Raw genomic sequence first — 14870 nt, 5'->3', positions numbered from 1 at the left:
AAATTTCTTAAAAAAAACCAGGTGGTTATGACATGGAGGGGGTGGAGGTGGGAGATGAGAGGAGATAAAAACAAAATATATTTTTATTTGAATATATCTAATGACCTTATTGAGGAAAATTTTTATTTTATTTTATGGTTTTTAAATTGTATTTAACTCCAGCTCCTTCCTGGCACAATTATGTTAATGCTCAGGAGACTTAAGATCCCAAACTACTGAGGTGTGTGAACCTCCTGCCCCTGGTGTGCTCTCTGGGCTCTCTCATGCTGTTCCAGACCTACCCTTTCTGTGATCGATTGAAGACACCTCTGTATGAGTAACACCACATTACGTCAAAGATTAGATTCAGCACCTCCAATTAACCTTCAGCTTGTGTTTTTAATATGTGTGTGCAGCTTCATCATACACAACAAAGACACTTTCTTCAACAACGCCACAAGAAGTAGAATCGTACATCATATTTTACAAAGAATAAAGTATGAAGAAGGAAAAAACAAAATTGGTAAGTAGTTTATTAGTATAACAAGCTATATCTAATTTCTGGAATGACAGAATTTTTTTTCTTGGGCTTTATAAAGTTTATATCAATTCTAGAACTGTTCATCATTTATAAAATCTCTCCTCCCTTGGTGGGTAGCTCACAAGGTGTAAAAATCTTAATACCATCCTTAGATCTCTTTAAAATAGCATGTTACCTCATTTGCCTAAGATCATGGAGAAATTCTCTCAGTTCCAACAAATATTTATGGAACTTTCATTGTGTGCCAGGCACTGGGCTGGATGTTGGGGAGATGGGCATGGTTCTCTCCCGGAGCGTATATTCAAGAAGGTGAAAGCTTACAATAAACAAATAAGTAAATACGGTGAATAACAAGGTAAAAACTGAAATGGTGGGTTCGAGTTGAAATGAAGTGGTCAGGGGGAGCTTCATTGAGAAGGGGGTTTGAACTGAGACCTGATGAGAAGAAGGGATTGATGTAGGAAGATGGTGGTGGCAGGGGGATGGGGAGTTCTATGCAAGTGCAGAGATGAGCTGTCACACATAAATAAATTCTCCAAATAATCACCTTCGCCATTAAACATCTTTTATAATGCACATATATGTATTTTTATTTAACTTGTTATTTAACTTGTTAAAGTTCAGCATAATTAATATACAATGTTATATTAGCTTCAGGTGTACAATATAGGAATTCAACAGTTCTGTACACAATGCTCATCCTGATAAGTGTACCTTAATCTCCTTCACATATTTCACCAACTCTCACCTCTGGTAAAAATGAGTCTGTTCTCTTTTTAAGAGTTTATCTTTTGGTTTATCTCTTTTATTCATTGTTTTGTTTCTTATATTCTACAGAGTAGTGAAATCACATGCTATTTGTCTTTTTCTAACTGACTCATTTCACTCAGCATTCCATTTTCTAGATCCATCCATGTTGTTACAAATGGCAAAATTTCATTTTTTTCTATGGCTGAGTAATAGTCTATTGTGTGTGGGGGATGGATGTATGTATACCACATCTTTACCCATTCATCTATTTGTGGACACTAAATTTATATTTGGAGGATTTTTATGAGAAACTTTCCATATTACCAAATTGTCTCCATTTTTTTATTAACATATAATGTATTATTGGCCCCAGGGGTACAGGTCTGTGAATCATCAGGCTTATACATTCCACAGCACTCACCATACATAGCACATACCTTCCCCAATGCCCATAACCCAACCACCCTATCCCTACCTCCCCATCCCCCAGCAACCTTCAGTTTTTTCATGAGATTAATGGTCTCTTATGGTTTGTCTTCCTCCAGATCCCATCTTGTTTTATTTTTTCCCTTCCTAACCACCTCGACTCCCCGCCATGCCTCTCAAATTCCTTATATCAGAGCGATGATATGATAATTTTCTTTCTCTGATTGACTTATTTCACCTAGCACAATACTCTCTAGTTCTATCCATATCATTGCAAATGGCAAGATTTCATTTCCTTTGATGGTTGCATAGTATTCCATTGTGTGTATATATACCACAGCTTCTTTATCCATTCATCTGTTGATTGACATCTAGGTTCTTTCCATAGTTTGGCTATTGTGGACATGGCTGGTATAAACATTTGGGTGCAAATGTCCCTTCAGATCACTACATTTATATCTTTGGGGCAAATACCCAGTAGTGTGATTGCAGGGTCATAGGGTAGCTCTATTTTCAACTTTTTGAGGAACCTCCATGCTGTTTTCCAGAGTGGCTGCACCAGCTTGCATTCCTACCAACAGTGTAGGAGGATTCCCCTTTCTCCACATCCTTGCCAACATCTGTCATTTCCTGACTTGTTAATTTTAGACATTCATACTGTGTAAGGTGGTATCTCACTGTACTTCTGATTTATATTTCCCTGATGCCAAGTGATATTGAACAAGTTTTCATCTGTCTGTTGGCCATTTGGATGTATTCTTTGTCAAAATGTCTGTTCATGTCTTCTGTCAATTTCTTGATTGGATTATTTGTTCTTTGGTTGCTGATTTTAATAAATTCTTTATACATTTTGGATACTAGCCCTTTATCTGATATGTCATTTGCAAATATCTTTTCCCATTATGTCAGTAGTCTTTTGGTTTTGTTGACTATTTCCTTTGCTGTACAAAAGCTTTTGATCTTGATGAAGTCCCAATAGTTCATTTTTGCCCTTGCTTCCCTTGCCTTTGGCGATGCTTCTAGAAAGAAGTTGCTGTGGCTGAGGTCAAATAGGTTGCTGCCTGTGTTCTCTTCAAGGATTTTGATGGATCCCTGTCTGACATTGAGGTCTTTCATCCATTTTGAGTCTATTTTTGTGTGTGGTGTAAGGAAATGGTCCAGTTTCATTCTTCTACATGTGGCCGTCCAATAATCCCAACACCATTTGTTGAAGAGACTCTCTTTTTTCCACCAGACATTCTTTCCTGCTATATTGAAGATTAGTTGACCAAAGAGTTAAGGGTCCATTTGTGGGCTCTCTGTTCTGTTCCATTGATCTATGTGTCTGTTTTTGTGCCAGGACCATACTATTTTGATGATTACAGCTTTGTAATAGAGCTTGAAGTCTGGAATTGTGATGTCACTAACTTTGGCTTTCTTTTTAACATCCCTCTAGCTATTCATGGTCTTTTTTGGTCCCAAATGAATTTTCGGATGATTTGTTCCATTTCTTTGAATAAAGTTGATGGTATTTTGATACGGATTGTGTTAAATGTGTAGATTGCTCTAGGTAACATAGACATTTTCGCATTTGTTCTTCTAATCCATGAGCATGGATTGTTTTTCCATTTCTTTGTGTCTTCCTCAATTTCTTTCATGAGTACTTCAAAGTTTTCTGAGTTCATATTCTTTGCCTCTTTGTTTACGTTTATTCCTCAGTATCTTATGATTTGGGGTGTAATTGTACATGGGATCGACTCTTGAATTTCTCTTTCTTCTGTCTTGCTTTTGGTGTAGAGAAGTGCAACTGATTTCTGTGCATTGATTTTATATCCTGACATTTTACTGAATTCCTGTATGAGTTCTAGCAGTTTTGGAGTGGAGCCTTTGGGTTTTCCTCATAAAGTATCATATCATCTGCAAAGAGTCAGAGTTTGACTTCTTCTTTGCCTATTCAGATACCTTTAATTTCTTTTTGTTCTCTGATTGCTGAGGCTAGGACTTGTAGTATAATGTTGAATAGTAGTGGTAATAGTGAACATCCCTTCCATCTTCCTGACCTTGGGGGAAAAACTCTCAGTTTTTCTCAGAGAATGATATTCGCTGTGGGTTTTTCATAGATGGCTTTGGTGATATTGAGGTATGTACACTCTATCCCTACACTTTGTTGAGTTTTGATCAAGAAAGGATAATGTACTTTGTCGAATGCTTTTTCAGCATCTATTGAGAGTATCATATGGTTCTTGTTTTATCTTTTATTAATGTACTGTATCACATTCATTGATTTGAACCAACCTTGCAGCCCTGGAATAAATCCCACATTATCTTGGTGAATAATCCTTTCAATGTACTGTTTGATATTATTGACTAGTATTTTGGTGAGAATTTTTACACCTGTGTTCATCAAGGATATTGGTCTGTAATTCTCTTTTTTTTTTCTTTTTCTTTTTTCTGATTTTTTTTTATTTTTTATTCTGTATGAACATATATTTTTATCCCCAGGGGTACAGGTCTGTGAATCACCATGTTTACACACTTCACAGCACTCACCATAGCACATACCCTCCCCAATGTCCATAATCCCACCCCCTTCACCCAACCCCCCTCCCCCCAGCAACCCTCAGTTTGTTTTGTGAGATTAAGAGTCACTTATGGTTTGTCTCCCTCCCAATCCCATCTTGTTTCATTGATTCTTCTCCTACCCACTTAAGCCCCCATGTTGCATCATATCTCCTCATATCAGGGAGATCATATGATAGTTGTCTTTCTCTGCTTGACTTATTTCACTAAGCATGATATGCTCTAGTTCCATCCATGTTGTCGCAAATGGCAAGATTTCATTTCTTTTGATGGCTGCATAGTATTCCATTGTGTATATATACCACATCTTCTTGATCCATTCATCTGTTGATGGACATCTAGGTTCTTTCCATAGTTTGGCTATTGTGGACACTGCTGCTATAAACATTCGGGTGCATGTGCCCCTTTGGATCACTACATTTGTATCTTTATGGTAAATACCCAATAGTGCAATTTCTGGGTCATAGGGCAGTTCTATTTTCAACAATTTGAGGAACCTCCATGCTGTTTTCCAGAGTGGCTGCACCAGCTTGCATTCCCACCAACAGTGTAGGAGGGTTCCCCTTTCTCTGCATCCTCGCCAGCATCTGTCATTTCCTGACTTGTTTATTTTAGCCATTCTAACTGGTGTGAGGTAATATCTCATTGTGGTTTTGATTTGTATTTCCCTGATGCCGAGTGATATGGAGCACTTTTTCATGTGTCTGTTAGCCATCTTCTTTGCAGAAATGTCTGTTCATGTACTCTGCCCATTTCTTGATTGGATTATTTGTTCTTTGGGTGTTGAGTTTGCTAAGTTCTTTATAGATTCTGGACACTAGTCCTTTATCTGATATGTCGTTTGCAAATATCTTCTCCCATTCTGTCAGTTGTCTTTTGATTTTGTTAACTGTTTCCTTTGCTGTGCAAAGCTTTTGATCTTGATGAAATCCCAATAGTTCATTTTTGCCCTTGCTTCGCTTGCCTTTGGCGTTGTTCCTAGGAAGATGTTGCTGCGGGTGAGGTCAAAGAGGTTGCGGCCTATGTTCTCCTCAAGGATTTTAATGGATTCCTTTCTCACATTGAAGTCCTACATCCATTTTGAGTCTATTTTTGTGTGTGGTGTAGGAAATGGGCCAATTTCATTTTTCTGCATGTGGCCGTCCAGTTTTCCCAGCACCATTTATTGAAGAGGATGTCTTTTCTCCATTGGACATTCTTTCCTGCCTTGTCGAAGATTAGTTGACCATAGAGTTGAGGGTCTATTTCTGGGCTCTCTATTCTGTTCCATTGATCTATGTGTCTGTTTTTGTGCCAGTACCATGTTGTCTTGATGATGACAGCTTTGTAATAGAGCTTGAAGTCCGGAATTGTGATGCCACCAACATTGGCTTTCTTTTTCAATAACCCTTTGGCTATTCGAGGTCTTTTCTGGTTCCATATAAATTTTAGAATTATTTGTTCCATTTCTTTGAAAAAGATGGATGGTACTTTGATAGGAATTGCATTAAATGTGTAGATTGCTTTAGGTAGCATAGACATTTTCACAATATTTATTCTTCCAATCCAGGAACATTTTTCCATTTCTTTGTGTCTTTCTCAATTTCTTTCATGAGTACTTTATAGTTTTCTGAGTATAGATTCTGTGTCTCTTTGGTTAGGTTTATTCCTAGGTATCTTATGGTTTGGGGTGCAATTGTAAATGGGATTGACTCCTAAATTTCTCTTTCTTCTGTCTTGCTGTTAGTGTAGAGAAATGCAACTGATTTCTGTGCATTGATTTTATATCCTGACACTTTACTGAATTCCTGTATAAGTTCTAGCAGTTTTGGAGTGGAGTCTTTTGGGGTTTCCACATATAGTATCATATCATCTGCGAAGAGTGATAATTTGACTTCTTCTTTGCCGATTTGGATGCCTTTAATTTCCTTTTGTTGTCTGATTGCTGAGGCTAGGACCTCTAGTACTATGTTGAATAGCAGTGGTGATAATGGACATCCCTGCCGTGTTCCTGACCTTAGCGGAAAAGCTTTCAGTTTTTCTCCATTGAGAATGATATTTGCGGTGGGTTTTTCATAGATGGCTTTGATGATATTGAGGTATGTGCCCTCTATCCTTACACTTTGAAGAGTTTTGGTCAGGAAGGGATGCTGTACTTTGTCAAATGCTTTTTCAGCATCTATTGAAAGTATCATATGGTTCTTGTTCTTTCTTTTATTGATGTGTTGTATCACATTGACTGATTTGCGGATGTTGATCCAACCTTGCAGCCCTGGAATAAATCCCACTTGGTCGTGGTGAATGATCCTTTTAATGTACTGTTGAATCATATTGGCTAGAATTTTGTTGAGTATTTTCGCATCTGTGTTCATCAAGGATGTTGGTCTATTGCTCTCTTTTTTGGTGGGATCCTTGTCTGGTTTTGGGATCAAGGTGATGCTGGCCTCATAAAATGAGTTTGAAAGTTTTCCTTCCATTTCTATTTTTTGGAACATTTTCAGGAGAATAGGAATTAGTTCTTCTTTAAATGTTTGGTAGAATTCCCCCGGGAAACCGTCTGGCCCTGAGCTTTTTTTTGTTTGGAGATTTTTAATGACTGTTTCAATCTCCTTACTGGTTATGGGTCTGTTCAGGGTTTCTACTTCTTCCTGGTTCAGTTGTGGTAGTTTATATGTTTCTAGGAATGCATCCATTTCTTCCAGATTGTCAAATTTGTTGGCGTAGAGTTGCTCATAGTATGTTCTTATAATAGTTTGTATTTCTTTGGTGTTAGTTGTGATCTCTCCTCTTTCATTCATGATTTTATTTATTTGGGTCCTTTCTCTTTTCTTTTTGATAAGTCTGGCCAGGGGTTTATCAATTTTATTAATTCTTTCAAAGAACCAGCTCCTAGTTTCGTTGATTTGCTCTATTGTCTTTTTGGTTTCTATTTCATTGATTTCTGCTCTGATCTTTATGATTTCTCTTCTCCTGCTGGGCTTAGGGTTTCTTTCTTGTTCTTTCTCCAGCTCCTTTAGGTGTAGGGTTAGGTTGTGTACCTGAGACCTTTCTTGTTTCTTGAGAAAGGCTTGTACCGCTATATATTTTCCTCTCAGGACTGCCTTTGTTGTGTCCCACAGATTTTGAACCGTTGTATTTTCATTATCATTTGTTTCCATGATTTTTTTTCAATTCTTCTTTAATTTCCCAGTTGACTCATTCATTCTTTAGAAGGATGCTGTTTAGTCTCCATGTATTTGGGTTCTTTTCAAACTTCCTTTTGTGGTTGAGTTCTAGCTTTAGAGCATTGTGGTCTGAAAATATGCAGGGAATGATCCCAATCTTTTGATACCGGTTGAGTCCTGATTTAGGACCGAGGATGTGATCTATTCTGGAGAATGTTCCGTGTGCACTAGAGAAGAATGTGTATTCTGTTGCTTTGGGATGAAATGTTCTGAATATATCTGTGATGTCCATCTGGTCCAGTGTGTCATTTAAGGCCTTTATTTCCTTGCTGATCTTTTGCTTGGATGATCTGTCCATTTCAGTGAGGGGAGTGTTAAAAAGTCCCCTACTATTATTGTATTATTGTTGATGTGTTTCTTTGATTTTGTTATTAATTGGTTTATATAGTTGGCTGCTCCCACGTTGGGGGCATAGATATTTAAAATTGTTAAATCTTCTTGTTGGACAGACCCTTTGAGTATGATATAGTGTCCTTCCTCATCTCTTATTATAGTCTTTGGCTTAAAATCTAATTGATCTGATATAAGGATTGCCACTCCTGCTTTCTTCTGATGTCCATTAGCATGGTAAATTCTTTTCCACCCTTTCACTTTAAATCTGGAGGTGTCTTCGGGCTTAAAATGAGTTTCTTGGAGGCAACATATAGATGGGTTTTGTTTTTTTATCCATTCTGATACCCTGTGTCATTTGATTGGGGCATTTAGCCCATTCACATTCAGGGTAACAATTGAGAGATATGAATTTAGTGCCATTGTATTGCCTGTAAGGTGACTGTTACTGTATATGGTCTCTGTTCCTTTCTGATCTACCACTTGTAGGCTCTCTCTTTGCTTAGAGGACCCCTTTCAATATTTCCTGTAGAGCTGGTTTTGTGTTTGCAAATTCTTTCAGTTTTTGTTTGTCCTGGAAGCTTTTAATCTCTCCTTCTATTTTCAATGATAGCCTAGCTGGATGTCTTATTCATGGCTGAATGTTTTTCTTGTTTAGTGCTCTGAAAATATCATGCCAGCTCTTTCTGGCCTGCCAGGTCTCTGTGGATAAGTCAGCTGCCAATCTAATATTTTTACCATTGTATGTTACAGACTTCTTTTCCTGGGCTGCTTTCAGGATTTTCTCTTTGTCACTGAGACTTGTAAATTTTACTTTTAGGTGACGTGGTGTGGTCCTATTCTTATTGATTTTGAGGGGCGTTCTCTGAACCTCCTGAATTTTGATGCTCGTTCCCTTTGCCATATTGGGGAAATTCTCCTCAATAATTCTCTCCAGTATACCTTCTGCTCCCCTCTCTCTTTCTTCATCTTCTGGAATCCCAATTATTCTAATGTTGTTTCATCTTATGGTGTCACTTATCTCTCGAATTCTCCCCTCATGGTCCAGTAGCTGTTTGTCCCTCTTTTGCTCAGCTTCTTTATTTTCTGTCATTTGGTCTTCTATATCACTAATTCTTTCTTCTGCCTCATTTATCCTAGCAGTGAGAGCCTCCATTTTTGATTGCACCTCATTAATAGCTTTTTTGATTTCATCTTGTTTAGATTTTAGTTCTTTTATTTCTCCAGAAGGGGCTTTTATATCTCTCGAGAGGGTTTCTCTAATATCTTCCATGCCTTTTTCGAGCCTGGCTAGAACCTTGAGAATTGTCATTCTGAACTCTAGATCTGACGTATTACTAATGTCTGTAGTGATTAGGTCCCTAGCATTCAGTACTGCCTCTTGTTCTTTTTTGTGTGTTGAATTTTTCCGTCTTGTCATTTTGTCCAGATAAGAGTGTATGAAGGAGGAAGTGAAATACTAAAAGGGTGGCAACAACCCCAGGAAAATATGCTTTAACCAAATTAGAAGAGATCCAAAATCGTGAGTGGGGAGAAATGGGATAAAAAGAGGTTCAAAAAGGAAGAAAGAAAAAAAAGTAAAAAGAAAAAAAAAAGAAAAGAAATGAAAAAAAAAGAAAATAAATAAGAAAAATATAAAGAAGAAAAAATATATATATTGGATAAACTAGTTAAAAAACATTAAAAAAGAAAAAGGTAAAAGTTAAAAAAAAATTTACCAGAAGGCGAGAAAAAAAAACAAAAAATGAAGAAGAAAAAAATCAAATTAACTGCAAGACTAAAAAAAATCACAGGGAAAATGTCATGGGTCCGTGCTTTGCTTTCTCCTCCTCTGGAATTCTGCTGCTCTCCTTGGTATTGAAACCGCACTCCTTGGTAGGTGAACTTGGTCTCGGCTGGATTTCTTGTTGATCTTCTGGGGGAGGGGCCTGTTGTAGTGATTCTCAAGTGTCCTTGCCCCAGGCGGAATTGCACCACCCTTACCATCGGCCGGGCTGAGTAATCCGCTTGGGTTTGCTTTCAGGAGCTTTTGTTCCCTGAGCGCTTTCCGTAGAGTTCTGGAGGACGGGAATACAAATGGCGGCCTCCTGGTCTCCGGCCTGGAGGAGCTGAGAGCCCAGGGCCCCACTCCTCAGTGCGCCCTCAGAGACAGCGCTCAGTTACTCCCGTCTGCCTGACCTCCGGCCGTGCTCCAAGCTCACCGAGCCTGCGACCGGTTCAAGGTCACCTCGAGCTGCGAGCTTACTGTCGGCTCTGTCTCTGTAGTCGGCTTTCCCGTTCCAATACCCGCAAGCTCTGCGACACTCAGACACCACCGATCCTTCTGTGACCCTGCGGGACCTGAGGCCACGCTGATCCCACATGGGCTTCGCCCCGGTTTAGCCTCTGGAACAATGTCCCTCAGCGGAACAGACTTTTAAAAGTCCTGATTTTGTGCGCGGTTGCTCTGCCTCTTGCTGGTAGCCGGCCCCTCCCCCCGGGGTCTATCTTCCCATCGCTTTGGATTCACTTCTCCGCCGGTCCTACCTTTCAGAAAGTGGTTGTTTTTCTGTTTCCAGAATTGCTGTTCTTCTCTTCGATCTGCGATGGATTTTTAGGTGTTTGCAATCTTTAGATAAGCTATCTAGCTGATCTCCGGCTAGCTGAAGTAGTCTCAGCCTGCTACTTCTCCACCATCTTGACTCCGCCCCCCTGTAATTCTCTTTTTTGATGGGGTCTTTGTCTGGCTTTCAGATCAAGGTAATGCTGGCCTCATAAAATGAGTTTGGCAGTTTTCCTTCCATTTCTTTCTTTCTTTCTTTTTCTTTTTTTTGGGGGGGGGGCAACAGTTTCAGGAAAATAGGTATTAGTTCTTTCAATGCTTGGTAGAATCCCCCTGGGAAGCTTCCTGGCCATGGGCTCTTATTTGTTGGGAGATTTTTGATGACTGCTTCAATCTCCTTACTGGTTATGGGTATGTCGGGTTTTCTATTTCTTCCCGGTTCAGTTTTGGTAGTTTATACATATCCAGGAATGCATCCATTTCTTCCACATTGTCAGATTTGCTGGTGTATAATTGCTCATAGTATGTTATTATAATTGTTTGTATTTCTTTGGCATTGTTTGTGATCTCTCCTCTTTCATTCATGATTTTATTAATTTGGGTCCTTTCTCTTTTCTTTTTGATAAGTCTGGGCAGGGGTTTATCAATCTTATTAATTCTTTCAAAGAAGCAGCTCCTAGTTTTGTTGATTTGTTCTACTGTTCTACTGTTCTTTTGGTTTCTGTTTCATTGATTTCTTCTCTGATCTTTATGATTTCTCTTCTCCTGCTGGATTTAGGCTTTTTTTGCTGTTCTTTCTCCAGCTCCTTTAGGTGTAGGGTTAGGTTGTGTACTTGAGACCTTTCTTGTTTTCTCTAAAAAGGTTTTTGCTGTATTGTATTGTATTGCTATGTACTTTCCTCTCAGGACTGCCTTTGCTATGTCCCACGGATTTTGAATAGTTGTGTTTTCATTTTCATTTGTTTCTATGAATTTTTTCAATTGTTCTTTAATTTCCTGTTGACCCATTCATTCTTTGGTAGGATGCTCTTTAGCCTCCATGTATTTGAGTTCTTTCCAACTTTCCTCTTGTCATTGAGTTCTAGCTTCAGAGCATTGTGGTCTGAAAATATGCAGGGAACGATCCCAATCTTTTGGTACTGATTGAGACCTGATTTGTGACCCAGGATGAGATCAGTTCTGGAGAATGTTCCATGTGCATTAGAGAAGAATGTGTATTCTGTTGTTTTGGGATGGAATGTTCTGAATATATCTGTGATGTTCATCTGGTCCAGTGTGTCATTTAAGACCTTTATTTCCATGTGATCTTTTTCTTAGATGATGTGTGTATTTCAGTAAAAGGGGTGTTAAAGTCCTCTACTATTATTGTATTATTGTCAATGTATTTCTTTAATTTTGTTATTAATTGGTCTATATAATTGGCTGCTCCCATGTTAGGGGCATAGATCTTCTAGGTGGACAGACCCTTTGAGTATGATATAGTGTCTTTCCTCATCTCTTATTATAGTCTTTGGCATAAAATCTAATTGATCTGATATAAGGATTGCCACCCCAGCTTTCTTTTGATGTCCATTAGCATGGTGAATTGTTTTCCCTCCTCTCACTTTAAATCTGGAGGTGTCTTTGGGTCTAAAATAAGTTTCCTGTAGACAGCATATTGATGGGTCTTGTTTTTTATCCATTCTGATACCCTGTGTCTTTTGATTGGGTTATTTAGCCCATTTACATTCACGGTAACTATTTTAAGATATGAATTGAGTGCCATTGTATTGCCTGTATGTGGTAACTGTTACTGTATATTGTCTCTGTTCCTTTCTGGTCTACTACTTTTAGGCTCTCTCTGCTTAGGACCCCTTTCAATATTTCCTGTAGGGATTGTTTGTTGTTTGTAAATTTTTAAAAATTCTTTTAATTTTTGTTTGTCCTGGAAGGTTTTTATCTCTCCTTCTATTTTCAGTGACAGGCTAGCTATCTGTGGCTTTTTCTTGTTAACTGCTCTGAAAATAGCATGCCAGTCTTTCTGGCCTGCCAGGTCTGTGGATAAGTCTGCTGCCAATCTAATATTTCTACTTTTGTATGTTACAGACCTCTTATCCCAAGCTGCTTTCAGGATTTTCTCTTTGTCACTATGACTTGTAAGTTTTACTATTCGATGACAGGTTGTAGACCTATTTTTGTTGATTTTGAGGGGGGTTCTCTGTTTCTCCTGGATTTTAATGTTTGTTCCTTCACCAAATTAGGGAAATTTTCTACTATATTTTACTCCAATATACCTTCTGCTTCTTCTGTCTTTCTTCTTCTTCTTGGACCCCAATTATTCTAATATTATTTCATCTTATGGTATCACTTATCTCTCAAATCCTCTCCTTGTAGTCCAATAGTTCTTTGTCTTTCTTTTGCTCAGCTTCTTTATTCTCCATCATTTGGTCTTCTATACCACTAATTCTCTCTTCTGCCTCATTTGTCCTTGCAGTAAGAGCCTCCATTTTTTATTGCACCTGATTAATAGCTTTTTTAATTTCAACTTGGTTAGATTTTAGTTATTATTTCTCCAGAAAGGAATTCTCTAGTACCCTCCATGCTTTTTTCAAGCCAAACTAGTACCTTGAGAATTGTCATTCTCAACTCTAGTTCTAACATCTTGCATCTTGTCCATATTGATTAGGACCTTACCCGTCAGTACTGCTTGTTTTATTTTTTGTTTTGTTTTGTTTTGTTTTTGTGGTGAGCTTTTCTGCCTTGTCATTTTATCCAGATAAGAACAGATGAATGAGAAAACAAAATACTAAAAGTGTAGCAATGACCCTAGAAAAATATACACTAAGCAAATCAGAAGAGACCCAAAACTCAGGGAGAAGAAAGGAGAAAAAATTTTAAAAAATTAAAAATTAAATGTATATGTGTGTGTGTGTGTGTGTGTGTGTGTGTGTGTGTGTGTGTAAATCAGACTGGTGAGTAGAACAGAGCCACCTACTTGATTTTGGGTATATTTTGGTCTTTAGAAGGGACTAGCTCCCAAAAATTTAAAAGAAGAAAAACATATATATACACAAAAATAAGGGCAAGGACAATGAAAGGATGGAATGTGACTGTAAAGATGAAAATTTAAAAAGATTCTAAAGGAACGGATAAGAAGTTGGTTGAAAAAAGAAAAAAAGAGGAAAGAATGTGATCAGGCTGGAGACTAGAACGAAGCTATGTGCTAGATGTAGAGTATATTTTGATCTTTTAGAAGAAATTGTATCCCAAAATTTTAAAGAAAAAAAATTCTATATCTATACAAGAAATAAGGTTAAATACAATGAAGAAATAAAATACTACTAATACAGTGAGAATTTTTAAAAAATGTATTGATAAGATAAAATAGTTAAAAACATGAAAATAAGAAAGAGGAAAAATTTTTTAAAATGGAATAGGAGAAAAATAAAATTTAACTTTGAAAGACTAAAGGATCATGGGGAAAAAGCCATGAATTCTAGGTGTTGCTTTCCCCTAGCTCTGGAGTTCTGCAGTTCACATTGATCGATGAACTTGGTCTTGGCTGGGTGTTTTTGATGATCTTTTGGGGGAGGGGCCTGTTGCAGTGATTCTCAAATGTCTTTGTCTGAGGTGGAATTGCACCACCCTTTCCAGGGGCCAGGCTAAGCAATCCGCTCAGGTTTGCTCTCAGTAGCTTTTGTTCCCTGAATGCTTTCTGTACAGCTTTGGAGGATGGGAATGAAAATCATAGCCCCCCAATCTCTGGCCCTGTAGGAGCTGAGGACTCAGGGCCCCACTCCTTAGCACACCCTCAGAGAAAAGCAGTCAATCCTTCCCATCTCCCTGGTCTCTGGCTGTCTCTGAGCTCACCCAGTTTGTGACCAAGCATTTCTATCTCCGGTGCATGGACCTCTTTGGCGTCTCCAAACCTAACAGATTCCTGTAGCTCACTTCTGCGCTTCTTCTTCTGGAGGAGGAAGGTCAGGGTCTCTCTGGATCTGCCACTTGTGGGGTCCCTGCTCAAAGAGCAGTGGGCCACCTGGGATCATGTTTTAAGGTAATCCTGAGCTGCGAGCTTCCATCTCAGCTCTGTCTCTGTAACTGGCTTCCCCACTCTAGTACCTGGGAGCTCTGCCAGACTCAGGCACCCCTGGTCTTTCTGTGACCCCTCAGGTCCTGAGACCACACTGAGACCACAGTGTGGTTCCCTGCAAGGGCTCTAACCTCCACTTAGCCTTTGGAGTGACATCCCTCAGTAGAGTAAACTTCTAAAGGTTCTGATTTTTGTGCTCTGCTGCTCTCTCACTTGCTGGGAGCTGGCCTCTCCCATCATGGTCTATCTTCCCATTGCTTCAGATTCACTTCTGTGCATGTTCTACCTTCTGGAAAGCGGTCTATGTTCTGTTCCTAGAATTGCTGCTCTTCTTCTCTTCTATCTCCTTTTGAGTTTGTAAGTGTTTGGAATGGTTTGATAACTATCTAGCTGAACTCCTGGATAGCATCAGGAGACCTGATGATATTTAGGACCCCTACTCCTCCACCATCATGCTCCTCCTCCCAA

General features: G+C 38.7%; 1 protein-coding gene across 7 annotated transcripts in view; it reads left to right on the top strand.

Moving 5' to 3' along the window:
* Window positions 1–14870, top strand: part of ANO4 (anoctamin 4) — a 461396-nt gene that overhangs the window by 333886 nt on the left and 112640 nt on the right. For all 7 annotated transcript variants that reach the window (XM_082739159.1, XM_082739158.1, XM_082739160.1 and 4 more), the window contains one exon: window positions 396–502. In XM_082739159.1, the coding sequence (XP_082595285.1) occupies window positions 396–502 (107 nt within the window). The remainder of the gene's footprint in view (window positions 1–395; window positions 503–14870) is intronic.

This window comes from Mustela nivalis (genome assembly GCF_964662115.1).
Source record: "Mustela nivalis genome assembly, chromosome: 7".
Classification (NCBI taxonomy): Eukaryota; Metazoa; Chordata; class Mammalia; order Carnivora; family Mustelidae; genus Mustela; species Mustela nivalis.
Note: the sequence above shows the minus strand (reverse complement) of the source record. Positions and strands in the feature narration are given on the sequence as shown.